This window comes from Capricornis sumatraensis, chromosome 20 (assembly GCF_032405125.1).
Source record: "Capricornis sumatraensis isolate serow.1 chromosome 20, serow.2, whole genome shotgun sequence".
NCBI lineage: Eukaryota > Metazoa > Chordata > Mammalia > Artiodactyla > Bovidae > Capricornis > Capricornis sumatraensis.
The window spans coordinates 62,745,012-62,758,440 of record NC_091088.1 but is presented as its reverse complement, the minus strand read 5'-3'; the positions used below and the strand labels follow the sequence as shown (position 1 = coordinate 62,758,440).

At 42.5% G+C, this 13,429-nt stretch overlaps 2 protein-coding genes across 2 annotated transcripts; both read right to left on the bottom strand.

Moving 5' to 3' along the window:
- Window positions 1-6,875: 6,875 nt before the first annotated feature.
- LOC138095793 (zinc finger protein 678-like) lies at window positions 6,876-7,856 on the bottom strand. Its single transcript, XM_068991691.1, has one exon. It carries the CDS (start codon window positions 7,854-7,856, stop codon window positions 6,876-6,878), a length of 981 nt encoding a protein of 326 aa, XP_068847792.1.
- Window positions 7,857-9,477: 1,621 nt separating this feature from the next.
- LOC138096876 (KRAB domain-containing protein 5-like) lies at window positions 9,478-13,006 on the bottom strand. Its single transcript, XM_068993127.1, has 3 exons — window positions 12,847-13,006; window positions 11,701-11,834; window positions 9,478-9,594 (listed from the first exon to the last, which is right to left on the bottom strand). The coding sequence occupies exons 1-3, from the start codon at window positions 13,004-13,006 to the stop codon at window positions 9,478-9,480; spliced, it is 411 nt and encodes a 136-aa protein (XP_068849228.1).
- Between the last annotated feature and the right edge of the window lie 423 nt (window positions 13,007-13,429).

The window sequence follows — 13,429 nt, the reverse complement described above, 5'->3', positions numbered from 1 at the left end:
CCAGGTCAACAAGCTACAACATGCAGTGCCAGTTCAGCAAAGATAGAAAACTCCAGCCGACCATGAAAAATATCACACCCTAAGATGGACACCGCTATAAGGACTCTGAGGCTTGAGACTAGCAAGAGGGGGAGGCCCAATACCCCTCACCGCCCCAGTTCAGCAGGAAGTAGCCAGAAAGACCTTGACACCCCTATTCCCAAAGAATTGGGCCTCCCATCTCTTGAGGGGGGAATGTTAGGTAGGTAGAATGGGGAAAAGGAGTCCAAAATGGCAGTGGCTAAAAGACAAGGAAGGGCAAAGCCCGCGAAAATAGAACTAAAGCAGGTCCGCGGACCAGAGTGAAGACTTCAGGTAGAACAAACAGCACTCCTGGCTAAGCCCAATTTGCACAGGGCAGGCCCAGGGGGAGGAAAACATATGAAAGGAGGAGCCAAAATGCTTTCTCTCTCTCTTCCTCTCCTGCATGCGTGCACTCTTTCTCTCTCTCTCCCCCTCTCCCACACGCTCCTCCACTCTCCTCTCTTCAAATCTGTGGGTTGGCATGCCCCCACGCTTCGAGGATGGATTCTCCTGCTATCTTCTCAATAATATAGAGCCGTAAGACTGATTTGCCTAAGAGCTATAACATGGTTTGTCCAAGACCCGAGAGCTGTGACGCGCCGAGGGCTCTAATGTCCATTGCTCCAAATCTTTGTTATGACGAGACAAAGAACCAAGGAACATACACTGGTGTGACAATAGTCCACTTAATTAGTATATTTTTCTTTTCGGTATAGAGGATTGTCTCTGCTACTTTAACTTCTGAAAAATTCTGGAATGCTGAGTTCATTCTATTAACAAGGGCATTTTCTTACTCCTGTTCTAGAGAGCTGAATTGCATCCACACGTAAATTCATCACAGCATTTCCCCGACTTCCCTAAGATCCTAACACCGAAACACATCCCAGAGGGAATCTCAGATACCAGTGCCTCCCCGTATTGATCTCTCACAAAGGGAATGTATTCAACATTGAAAGTCACTATTTCATATTGAGAATTCATCATGCTCTATAGAAAGCCAGGATACAGACAATGGAGAAAAGGCTCTGGAATATGAGGGAGACGAAACCTGAAGAGCTGGTTTTCACTATTTAAAATTTAAAAAAAAAAGGGGGGGGGCGGTGAATGAGAAGGTGATAACAAGCACTCCAGGCAGAAAACTTAGAAGCAGAGAACTAAAGCTTTGCAGATTCTCAGTCCAGGCATGTCAGGAGGAAAAGCAGACACAGCCCCACACCCGGGACAGGACAATTACCTGAGAAGCTGCCATTTCCTCCTCTTCTTCCTCCTGCTCTGCGTCTTCTGTGGGGATACGACGTCTCAAACTCACATCTGCATGTTGAGAAAATACCTTCAAAAGCATCCATACAGCCGTTTAACCTGCAACTGTTGCAGTGAAAAAGAAGAAAACGTTTTCTTGTTTCTCTCACCCTTTTCAGAGCTCTTTGCTGACTTTCTGTGTTCCAGATCTGTAGTGGGTAATCAAGACTAACCTGATATGCTAATCACATCCTGCTGCTCCACTCTATTGGCAGATCTTCCTGGCTAGTTCCTCTTCTTCCTTTTTACATTACAGAGAGCAGGCCGCAGAACAATTCACCAGACACAATGGACCCTACTTCTGGGCTACCTGACCCAGCCTAGGAGGGTTTTGAAAAATGCAAGAGGAAGACCTGCATTCAGGAACCCTGAGGGAAACCTCACATTTGGCACATCTGAGACCTCAGGAAGGGAGGATTTAGTGCGGGAACTTCTAGAAGGAAGGGTCAACCTGATTCCCTGGCGAGGGGCTCTTTCTAGGATGGGTGTGATGGTCCTCGCCTGTGCCTGCGCCCTTGGGGGAGGGGAGGGGAGAGGTGAGTGGTGGGAATCACCTGGGGGTCTTGGGTTCCTACCAGGCTTTACTTGCAGAATTCTTCCCAAAGATCTCCTTAGTTTTTTTACCCCCCTCTGCAGCCTGGGGACACAGGTTTTCACAAAATGATTTGCATGGTGACCACCTCTCTGCAGGTGTGGCACCTCCAACTTCAGAGACCAGGAGCCTGGAGGTGTTTCCATCACAGCTTTCTTTGAAAATAAACCAGAGGCAGCAGGAGGCCTGGCGAGCTGCAGTCCATGGGGTCACAAAAAGTAGGACAGGACTGAGCAGCTAAACTGAACTGAACTGAGCAAGACACGCTAGGTTAACAAGTGTGTGTGGGCAGAGACAAATGCCTTTGAAAATGATGCCCTAAATGCTATCTGATGACCAACCAAGGAAAGAATGATCGGTGTTGTCGTTTAAGTTACATTAACACGAATTAACACGTGAGAGCCTTGTTCTACTTCCTGTGTGTGTGTTTTTCTAGGTTTTATGAATCAACTGCTACAGTTTGTTGTCTTCGCCATTTAGAGAGCGCTATTTTCTCACATCTTTAAAGTACAATGACTAAGGAAAAATTAAAGATAGAAGCATGTCCATCTTTCTAATATTATATATTCTAAAAAATATTCAGTGTGCATGCACCAGTACCAACTTTGTAGAAGATTTCGTTTCACAGCAGAGTTGAGAATAAGGTATAGACGTTTCCCATACCCATATGACTCTTGTTCCCACACGTGGACAATCTCCCTTCTTACCTTTCCCCACCAGAATGAGCATTTGTTACCACTGGTGAAGTTACAAGGACAGTAAATAAACTCTTTAGTTTACCCTTATGTTTCTCTTTTAGGGATGTGCACTCCATACCTCTGGATAAATGTATAATAATATATGTCCATCACAACAGTTTAACACAAATTATTTCATGGTCCTGAAAGTTCTCTAGATTTAGGATATTCAGAGTCCCTCCTTTGAAACCCATGGCAACCACAGACCTTTTTAATCTCTTCTATATTTCCTACTAGATTCCCAGGTGACTGAGTGGGAAGAACTTTCTACCTGCCAATGCAGGACATCCAGGTGATGAGGGTTCCATCCTTGGATCAGAAAGATCCCCTGGAGGAAGAAATGGAAACCCACTCTAGTATCCTTTCCTGGGAAATCTATGGACAGAGGAGCCTGGCTGGCTACAGCCCCTGGGCTCACAAAGACTCAGACACCACTGAGCACATATGAACATTTACCTACACCAAAGTGTCATATTGTAAAATTGCTACTTTCTGTAGCATTTTTGAATGGGCTTCTTTCACTTCATAAAATGCATGCCACGATTGTCCATGTATTTTATGCCTTGAAACCTTAACATCCAAAAGCTTAAGAACTACCGTTGCGCCTATATTCCTGCTCAGTAAATAAGTTCATCAACACCATTTTTTTACATTCCATGTATATCTGTTACGACAATATTTGTCCAAATATAGAGAACAGATGTGTGGACACGGCAGGAGAAGAGGGGGACAAACTGAAGAGCCTTCCTGACATACATACACTACCATGGCTGAAATGCCGGAGAAGACTCTTGCCAGGCCCTTGGACTGCATGGAGATCCAGCCAGTCCATCCTAAGGGAGATCAGTCCTGAGTGTTCATTGGAAGGACTGATGCTGAAGCTGAAACTCCAGTACTTTGGCCACCTCATGTGAAAAGCTGACTCATTTGAAAAGCCCCTGATGCTGGGAATGATTGAAGTGGGGAGGAGAAGGGGACGACAGAGGATGAGATGGTTGGATGGCATCACCGACTCAATGGACATGAGTTTGAGTAAACTTTGCGAATTGGTGTTGGACAGGGAGGCCTGGCGTGCTCCAGTCCAGGGGGTCGCAAAGACTTGGACATGACTGAGCAAGTGAAATGAACTGAACTGATGGTTAAAACAGGGAGCTAGTGGGAATCTGCTGGATAGCATGGGGAGCTCAGCTTGGTGCTCTGTGCTGACCAGAGGGGTGAAATGGAGATCACGGGAGGGAGGTTCAAGAGGGAGCAGATTCATGTATACTTACGGCTGATTGATGATGTCGTACAGCAGAAACTAACACAACATTGTAAAGCAATTATATTCCAATACAAAATATACATGCATCTCAAAAGGAAAAAAAGCTAAACAGACGGGTCACCCAGCGGTGAAGAATCCATCTGACAGTGCAGGGGACATGGACTTCATCCCTGGTCCAGGAATACTCCACATGCTTTGGGGCAACTAAGCCTGTGTGCCACAACTGCTGAGCCTGGGTGGGGCAACTTGCTCTTTTAGATGGGCAAGAGGCAAATGAAAGATGCTCACCAGCGCTAAAGAATAAAAAATACAAAACAAAGCTACAATGATGCGTCATCTCATGCCAGTCAGAATAACAATTAGCAAAGAGCCCACTAATAATATCATAAACGCTGAGGAGGCTTGGAGATCAGGGACCTACTACAGGGCTAGAGGGAATGTAAACTGGGGCAGTCACGGAGGGGAGCAGAGTGGAAGCTCCTTAAAAAATGCAACCTCCTGACATTTAAGGAAATGAATTCCATGAAAAATAGACAAAACAGATTAATTGACATATTGATAAGTTTTGCAGTTTTTAGTCAATCATCTGCAATTCTAAAATGACCAGTTTTGATCTAGCCTTTCTAAATTCTCTAAGTTAAATGTGTATGAATACACATACACTCACATATTCCTTCTTGGTTTTCTCACTGCTAACATGTATACCTTCAGATATTTATATATTGTATTCAATGTGTGTTATATAAATTATGTGATGTATATATTTTCAGATATTTATATGTTGCATTCAAAGTATGCCAAGGCTATGAGAAAAATGCCTTTAAGCCTAGACAAGAAATTTGTGCTAAGACTTATACAGGGTAAGATTTTATAAATCTTGGTTCAGAACTTTACCATCATGGCTTTTAATTATGCTTTTTGTGACTTTGTTAAATTTACATTTGCTTAAATGAGCCCTTGGAAAGTTTTAGGGAACAGAAGAACAAAGGGCAATTGAAGCAGGTGAGTTTATGACTCTAGGTCCTGAGAGAATTCACAGGAAGCCTAAGGCCCCTGAGGAAGGTCAAGGCTAGAACCAGGCAAGGAAAGCTCCAGTATTTGGCGTTCAGGCCTTTCTAAGGGGCCCAAGATGAAGTGCTGTGGGCTCCCCAGGCTGAGTGTGGATCTGTCCATTCAAACCAAGAGGAGCTGGAATCTAGAGCTCTGAGGGTGTCACTGAAGGGGGGCCTGTGCAGTAGACCCTGGGGTTCAGCACGACTGCTGGTCTCAAGGTGGGTGTTCATCTAGTGCAGGTGTTCCCAGGACTGGCTGGTGGGAGTTCAAGGGCCTGCAGGCTGCCTGCTCCCCAGACAGACGCTGAGGCAGCAACAGTATGCAGTAGTTCAGGTAAACTCTCAACAGTACTATCTATGATCCTTCTTAGATCCATCACAATGTCCCAGCAGTTACAGAGAAGTTGGGGGAGTGGGGGGGAGTACAATGGAGAAATGATGGGAAATATCCAATTATTTGAGGCTTAAAGGCAGGATGGAAACTAATTGTTACAGATATCATCCCTCTGTGCTAACAAAGAGTTTATTGTTAGGTATTTTCCCTTCAACCTTAAATCGGTAGGTTGACAATTCATTACACACCAACTTCATCACAAGAATCCGTCCAGTTTTATTAACATGTTATATCACATAGTCAGAATAAAACCTTTTCCAACACACTATTTAACTGAATAAAATACAGATTACAAACATAAACTATCATATTCATTCCTCTGATACAATGATCTGAGAACTGTGATTCCTATGGTTACAAAATGGAGGTGAATTGTTTATGAAATAAAACATACACTAATTATATAACTTTTCTGGGAGGGGTTTCCATACATTTCTAGGGTATCAGATATCTTTATTTGAAACATGTCAACTAATATTCATGACTTCTGTTGATATTATAAAGATACATCAAGATTTCAGTGAACTGTCATTGTATTTTACTTAAATAGCAAGTGACATAACTATTGAAAATGTACATCTTACTTTAATATGTGGAATTACTCCCTGAACAGTTACCTCATGGTGACCTACAGGGATGTTTGACATGAATGACTAACACCTCCATTTAGATGTACATGTTACATTCCTGTGTCCTTAATCTTCTAATGGAGAATAAATATAAATGATTTCTCCCTAGGATAGGCCTTGTCTCACCTTTGAGATAGCAACCATCAAAAACATAACTTAGCCTACACACTAGAAATGAAGAATAGCAGCATGGAGTAATTTGAGAGTTGAATCACATTGATTTTGGTTTTCAAATAATCACAAATCATGTCAATATAAACAAAGATATATTGCTAATATTTGTACATTTCTAAATACCAAATTTCATCTTGTGATCCATACTAACATATCAATTTTGAATTTGTTTTAAGTATGGATTACTATCTACAATACTTCTCTTGAAGAGGAACTTCAAAAAACAGAATTGATGAAATGGTTTCTATTGTGCGGGCTTCACTGATAGCTCAGCTGGTAAAAATCCGCCTCCCACTCCACTATTCTGGCCTGGAAAATTCCATGGACACAGTCCATGGGGTTGCAAAGAGTTGGAAGCAACTGAGCGACTTTCACTTTTTCTAGTGTGCAATTTCTGATATTTATTTATATTTAATTTTTATTAAATACTTTTCTACATTGTCTTTATGTCATTCCTCATCTTTCTTAAATAAAAGGTCTTGTATTTTCTGAAGTGTATGTTTAGAACAAACTTCTTCCATCACTTATTAGTAGGGTTTCTCTCCAGTACGTGCTCTCTGTCTAATAAGGTGAGAGCTCAGATTAAAGTCTTTGCCACTTCTCCAGTATGAATTCTCTGATGTTGAGTAAGATGTGAGTGCTTTGAAGGCTTTTCCACATTCTTTACATTTCTAAGGTTTCTCTCCAGTATGAATTCTCTGATGGTAAGTTAGACCTGAGTGCCTGCTAAAGTCTTTGCCACAATCCTTACATTTATAAGGCCTCTCCCCAGTATGAATTCTCTGGTGTTGAGTAAGATTTGAGTAGTGCCTGAAGGCTTTTCCGCATTCTTTACATTTATAAGGCTTCTCTCCAGTATGAATTCGGTGGTGTTGAGTAAGAGTTGAGTAGTAACTGAAGGCTTTTCCACATTCTTGACATTTATAAGGCTTCTCTCCAGTATGAATTCTCTGGTGTTGAGTAAGAGTTGAGTGGTAACTGAAGGCTTTTCCACATTCTTTACATTTATAAGATTTCTCTCCAGTATGGATTACTTGATGTTTAGTAAGACATGAGTGCTCTCTAAACGCTTTGCCACAATCCTCACATTTATAAGGCCTCTCTCCAGTATGAATACTCTGATGGCGAGTAAGACGTGAGTGCTTGCTAAAGTCTTTGCCACAACACTTACATTTATAAGGCCTCTCCCCAGTATGAATACTCTGGTGTTCAATAAGAGTTGAGTAGTGACTGAAGGCTTTTCTGCATTCTTTACATTTATAAGGCTTCTCTCCAGTATGAATTCGCTGGTGTTCATGAAGAGCTGAGTAGTAACTGAAGGCTTTTCCACATTCTTTGCATTTATAAGGCTTCTCTCCAGTATGAATTCGCTGGTGTTGAGTAAGAGTTGAGCAGTGACTGAAGGCTTTTCTGCATTCTTTACATTTATAAGGCTTCTCTCCAGTATGAATTCGCTGGTGTTGAGTAAGAGTTGAGCAGCGACTGAAGGCTTTTCCGCATTCTTCACATTTATAAGGTTTCTCTCCAGTATGAATTCTCTGGTGATCAGTAAGACATGACTTCTGATTAAAGGCTTTGCCACACTGTGTACATTTATAAGGCCTCTCCCCAGTGTGAATGCGCTGATGTCGACTAAGGTTTGAGTAACACATAAATGCTTTTTCACATTCTTTACATTCATAAGGTTTCTTGCCACTGTGGATTTGCTGATCTTGACTAAGCTCTGAATTCTGATTAGAGGTGTTCCCACACTCTGTATATTTGAAAGGCTTCCATCCTGAATGAATTTTCCTGTGTCTACTTAGACTGGATGAGTTAGTAAAGGCTTTCTCACATTTCGTACACTTGTAACTTTTCTGTAGATTCTGAATACTCTGCTGTTGAGTGAGATTTGAAGACTGACTAGAGACATCGCCATATTCACAATTGTAAGTCTTCTCTCCAGTATGTGTACTCTCATTTAGTGGAGGACTTGATGTTTGATAAAAGATATTCCTCCATGTACTATTGTTAGAATCTTTGTCTGAAGATTGAGGTCCCTGATGTTTCATAGCATTAGAGTCTTGTTCAGTTTTACACCAAGTTTCATTGCATGCATGGCTTCTCACTCCACCGTAAATATTCTTGTAATTATTGGGGGTAGAGCTCTTACTTAAGGCCTGACTCGTGTTATTACCCGTGAGAAGTTTTTCTGTATTAACCGTATCATGATGTGTATTGAACAGTGATGGTGGGATTAACTCTCTTCCATTAATATCAACATTACACATTTTGGAATGGAGAGAAACTGTGTGTTGGTAGAATAATAATGACCCCTTGGTCACAGATCCCTCAAACTGATTATTTTGTGAGTTTTCCCCATCATTTTTAAATTTCTGGTTTTCAGACGTGCTTGAATGTATGTGTAATCGAAGCCTGTGTTCAGAGTGGTTTGCATGAGTATTTGCAGTAGAGACTGGATGACTTTCCAGATTTTCCACATTTCCCTTCAGAGAACGTGTATGTTTCAAAAACTGCTTTAAGCGTTTGGTTGAACAGATAGACTTCTCTGCAGCTGTTGATAACTGAAATGGGTGTTTTCCACAGTTTGACTCATATTGCTCATTTCTTATGGCAGTAATGTCCGCATTGTGCGAAACTGTCTCGGTTTCTTTCTGTCCATATAAACATCTTCTCGGTCTTTCACATACGCCCATATATTCCCGGACCTTCATTAAATGTTCGTTTCCAAGGTAAGCTCTTTCATATACTCCTAGGTTTGCTTTTTGGATTAAGTTTTCTAATCTTGGATTCTTTGACATCAAACCACGGGTGTTGTGAGAAGACACAGCTGAAAGATATCAAATGAAAGTTTTCTTATCTACTATTCCTATCTATTGGGGCTGGTGTGAGCTCAGCTGGGACAGAAGGGGAGCCTCATTCTCTGTGGGAAGAGAACACGGCAACAGTCTGTGGCAGCAGGACAGAGTGAGACCTGTACACAGGGTACTGATGCCAGCCCTGCCCACCCAGCCTGAGAGGGTATCTGCTGCTGCAGACAAAGGCTGGGTGCTGAAATGTGGGGTCTGGAGAGCATAGCCAGGCAGAGCACTGCTGTGGGCTGTGAGGAGACATCCTGAGGGGCTGGGGGTGTGGGAGGAGCTCTATAAGCTAGAATGCTTATGGAGGAAGCCTGACCACCAGAGAGCAGAGCGCCTTTGTTGACTGATGCCCAAAGGGAAGACCCACCATTGCAGCCCCTCTCCCCCTGTGCTGGCCCCTCCTCCCCCAGCACTAGGAAGGGCCACCACCCGGGTGGGCTCTATTGAGCTCCAGCCACAGCCTCCCCCCATGCACCTCCTCCACAATCAGCAGACTCCTGTGCTCTGGGGCAGCTTCTGCAGCAGACACCTGTGGGTGGCCCACATGCATAGAAGGAGCTGAAAGCTCAGCTGAGCCCCAGGGTTAAGGAAGGAAAACTGAAGTCTCTCCTCACGTTGCACAAACCATGCTTTTATACCTGCAACTGGCTTTGTCAACCTAGCCCCTACAGAGCATCTGAATGGACAACCAGGGCTCCCCCAGACATGGGAGGTGTAGCTTTAGCAGCTGTAGACTTTGTGGGGATGTATACTAGGGGGAAGGGCCAGGCTAGAGTCTGAGCTGCTCCCAGAGCACCACAGCAGGTCCAGCTCCATGAATGCAATTCCTGGACCTGAGTTCACTGGATCTCTGCTGGTGTTCCAGTGAAAACAACATCTGAGGAGGCATATCTCTCTGCTTTCACAAACAGTTTATGTAAATCCCTAAATGTGAAAGCTGCTGGCACCAGAGCAATGTGCCAGCATGCCCATGGTTGAAGGGGGGCCAATGCAGTGCCAACATGGGGTCACATGAGACTCACACAGTGCATTAGCAAACCCCAAGGTGAATAATCCCAGAGGAGCAATCCTTAGTGGCTTCTCTCCCAGTAGGTGTCCTCCAATCCTACCTGCCTTCACTACAGATCAGAATCAGAGGGAAGAAACACACCTGGGGCTCTTCTCCACAAACCGAGAAGCAGACCCCACCCCGAGAGACCAGTGACAACCATAGAGCCAAGGGGAAGCTCCGCTCAATATTTTGGGGAGGCACGGGTCACAATAAAAGCAATCAAAGCCCAGATCAAGGGGATAAGGGTACAAGCCTGTGGACCAACCTCACCCCCTAGGGGGAAGAAAACAGAGCAAGAGGAGCTAGGATCCTGCAGCCTGCAGAACAGACCACAAACCCAGAAAATGTGACAAAATGGGACGACAAAGAAGTATGATGTAGAGGAAGAAGCAAGACAAAAAGCTACAACAACCACTAAATGAAGAAGAGACAGGCAGTCTAATGATGACTCTTCCTCTTAAGTCATCTTAAATGCTGATGCCACTAGATGCCTCTAATTCTTTAATCCACTTTTTATTTTAGCATGTTGTATATGATGTTTCAATATAAAAAACATAAATGATGCTGACATAGGTCTAATCAGAAAGCGAGGACATGTAGGACAAAGTCTGGGGAAGTTGATAACAGGATTCATTAAATAAAGAAGCAGTTCTTGAGAAATTAAGAAATGAGACTTTCAAAGTATTGTGTGAACACTATCAGTGCTCTGTGGAGATCGAATTGGGAATGAAATCTTAAAAAGAGTAGATATCTATATGTAAAAGAATCTATGGATTCTTTTTGCTGTACAACATTGTAAATTAGTTATGTTCCAATAAGAACGTTTTAAAGATTCTATTATCTAAACATTATAATAGTTTGAAACCATTAAAAATATGGTGGAAAACGTTTTAAGCTCTTATGCCAATTTATTTGAAAATTCTTTGAGTTAATTGAATATATTTAAGTCTTTTCAGTTCAGTTCAATTCAGTTAAGTCTTTTACAATTGAGGAATTGGGGCAGATATACTTAACATTTCATATGAGTTCATTTGAAGAAAACAGAAACTTTGAAGTAATCCTGAGATTGGCATTCTTTCTCTTTAGGAGGTTTTGGTTTATACAGTGAAGAAATTACTTGAATGTAAAATTTATAAGATCATATTTGTAGCTTCCAGTGTTTTAGAAATTATAAGTCAGAAAAAAAAAAAAAAACTCTGTCCCCAATATTCCTAGAACTTTGGCAGTATGTCCTCAATTCTGCTCACACACTGTCATCTAGAGGTAGAAACTTTAATAGGAGCGTCTTAGAGTTTTTCAGAAATGTTCAGTTTTCCAAGGGGCCCCCTGCCCCCCATGAAATGGAATAGTAATCAATTCATGCAGGTTGTCACAGGCCAAGAGAAGGGTTTCAGTTCTCACTGTGATTGAGAAAAGTAATCACTGGAGATGAATTCAGGAATGATTTAAAGAGACAGAATGGGGCAGGTGATATCCACCTTTGACAGCAACAGAAAGAAACCCAGACTTCTCTAAAATCATTTCCACTGAAGCAGATCTTCCCAAACCACATGACAAAGATGAATTCCTAACTAATCCTTGGGCCTGTCGTGGACTGGTCGGCTCCATCCATTGACCCCTACCTGTGTATACGGCTGGTGTCTCCAGTCTCCTTACATCCCAGGGATTCTTCATTTGTTCCAGAAAGGTGACCAGGTCTGGCTTAGAGACCACAAGACCTGCTATCAGGAAAAGGAATATTCGTTTTGCTAGAGATTCATCAGTTTCCAATCTAATATGTATTCAAGTGAGAAGAAAAGGCACATATGCTAAGTCGCGGCAGTCACGTCTGACTCTTTGCCACCCTATAGACTGTAGCCGCCAGGGTCCTCTGTCCATGGGAGTGTCCAGGCAAAAATACTGAGTGGGTTGCCATGTCCTTCTCCAGGAGTTCTTCCCAACCCAGGGATCAAACCCATTTCTTTTATGTCTCCTGCATTGGCAGGCAGGTTCTTTACCACTAGTGCCACCTGGGAAGCCCAGAGAAGGCATGGTAGAATGTTAATACAGCCTAGAACTAAACTATTTGGGGACATAATTTCCTAAGCTGTATTAACATTCCCTGGTAGCTCAGCTGGTAAAGAAGCCACCTGCACTGTGGGAGAGCTGTGTTTGATGCCTGGGTTGGGAAGATCCTCTGGAAAGGGAACGGCTACCCACTCCAGTATTCTGCCCTGGAGAATTCCATGGACTATTCCATAGGCTCGCAAAGAGTCAGACATGACTGTTACCTTGCTCATTACATTATTACATTATTAACATTCTAGAGAAGGCATGGTTGAATGTTAATATAGCCTAGAAAATTATATCCCCAAATACTTTATCGAAGCACTTTTATAACTAACAAATACATAAAGAAAAGATCTTGAGATTCTAGTCAAGTGCTACTAAGGCCAAAGTAAGTAAGTAGGAGATATCTGATTTATAAAGGAGAGTGGCACCCTTTTATACCACAGAACCTACAGAATTAGCACTAACCTAGAAGAAGGAGGCAGATTCCATCAAGGAAAAGTTAGAATCATAATGAATCCTCATGAAGTCTTCTTTCTCAACTCATAATATCCATTTTCCCATAGAAAGCAGGGATCTGAAACTATTATAAGGAGCAGAAGATTCTAGGAGACATTCTAGAAATGCAGGAACCAAAACCCAGTGGGTAGAGAAGGGATTCTGGAAGGCAGTTATCCTCACCCAAGGAGGCCAGGTTCCTGTAGTTCTCTAACATCACGTCCCTGTACAATTCTCGCTGACTGAGGTCCAGGCATTCCCACTCCTCTTCAGTGAAGTCTATGGCCACATCCTGGAATGTCAGCCGTCCCTGAAATGCAAAGTACAGGTGCCATGTGGCCATGGGAAGACTTCCTAATGTGACCCAAGGGGAAACCAGCAAGAGAAATGGTTTTGATTTAGGAGAATGTCTGGTGTTACACAAGAATATAATTTTTACACAGTAATATTTTCTACCACATTTTTAACCCCAAGAAAAGAGGATGAGATACGATCCATCAACCACTACAGAAATTATTCTGATTTGAAAGAGAAATCATATGATCAGATCAACATTGGCATAGTTATTTCTGAGTGTTGTACTCAGTTGACAGATGATAAACTGTCTATCAAAAGAAACAGGAAATATTTTTAAAAAGCACTTCCTGATCCAAATATTCTGGAGTGGGCTCAGTGTGCCACATTTTTCACAAGCTTATTTGAACGAGTAATGTTGAAAATTCTGCTCCATGAGTGACAATGTGTGAACAGCAACGAGGTAGAATAG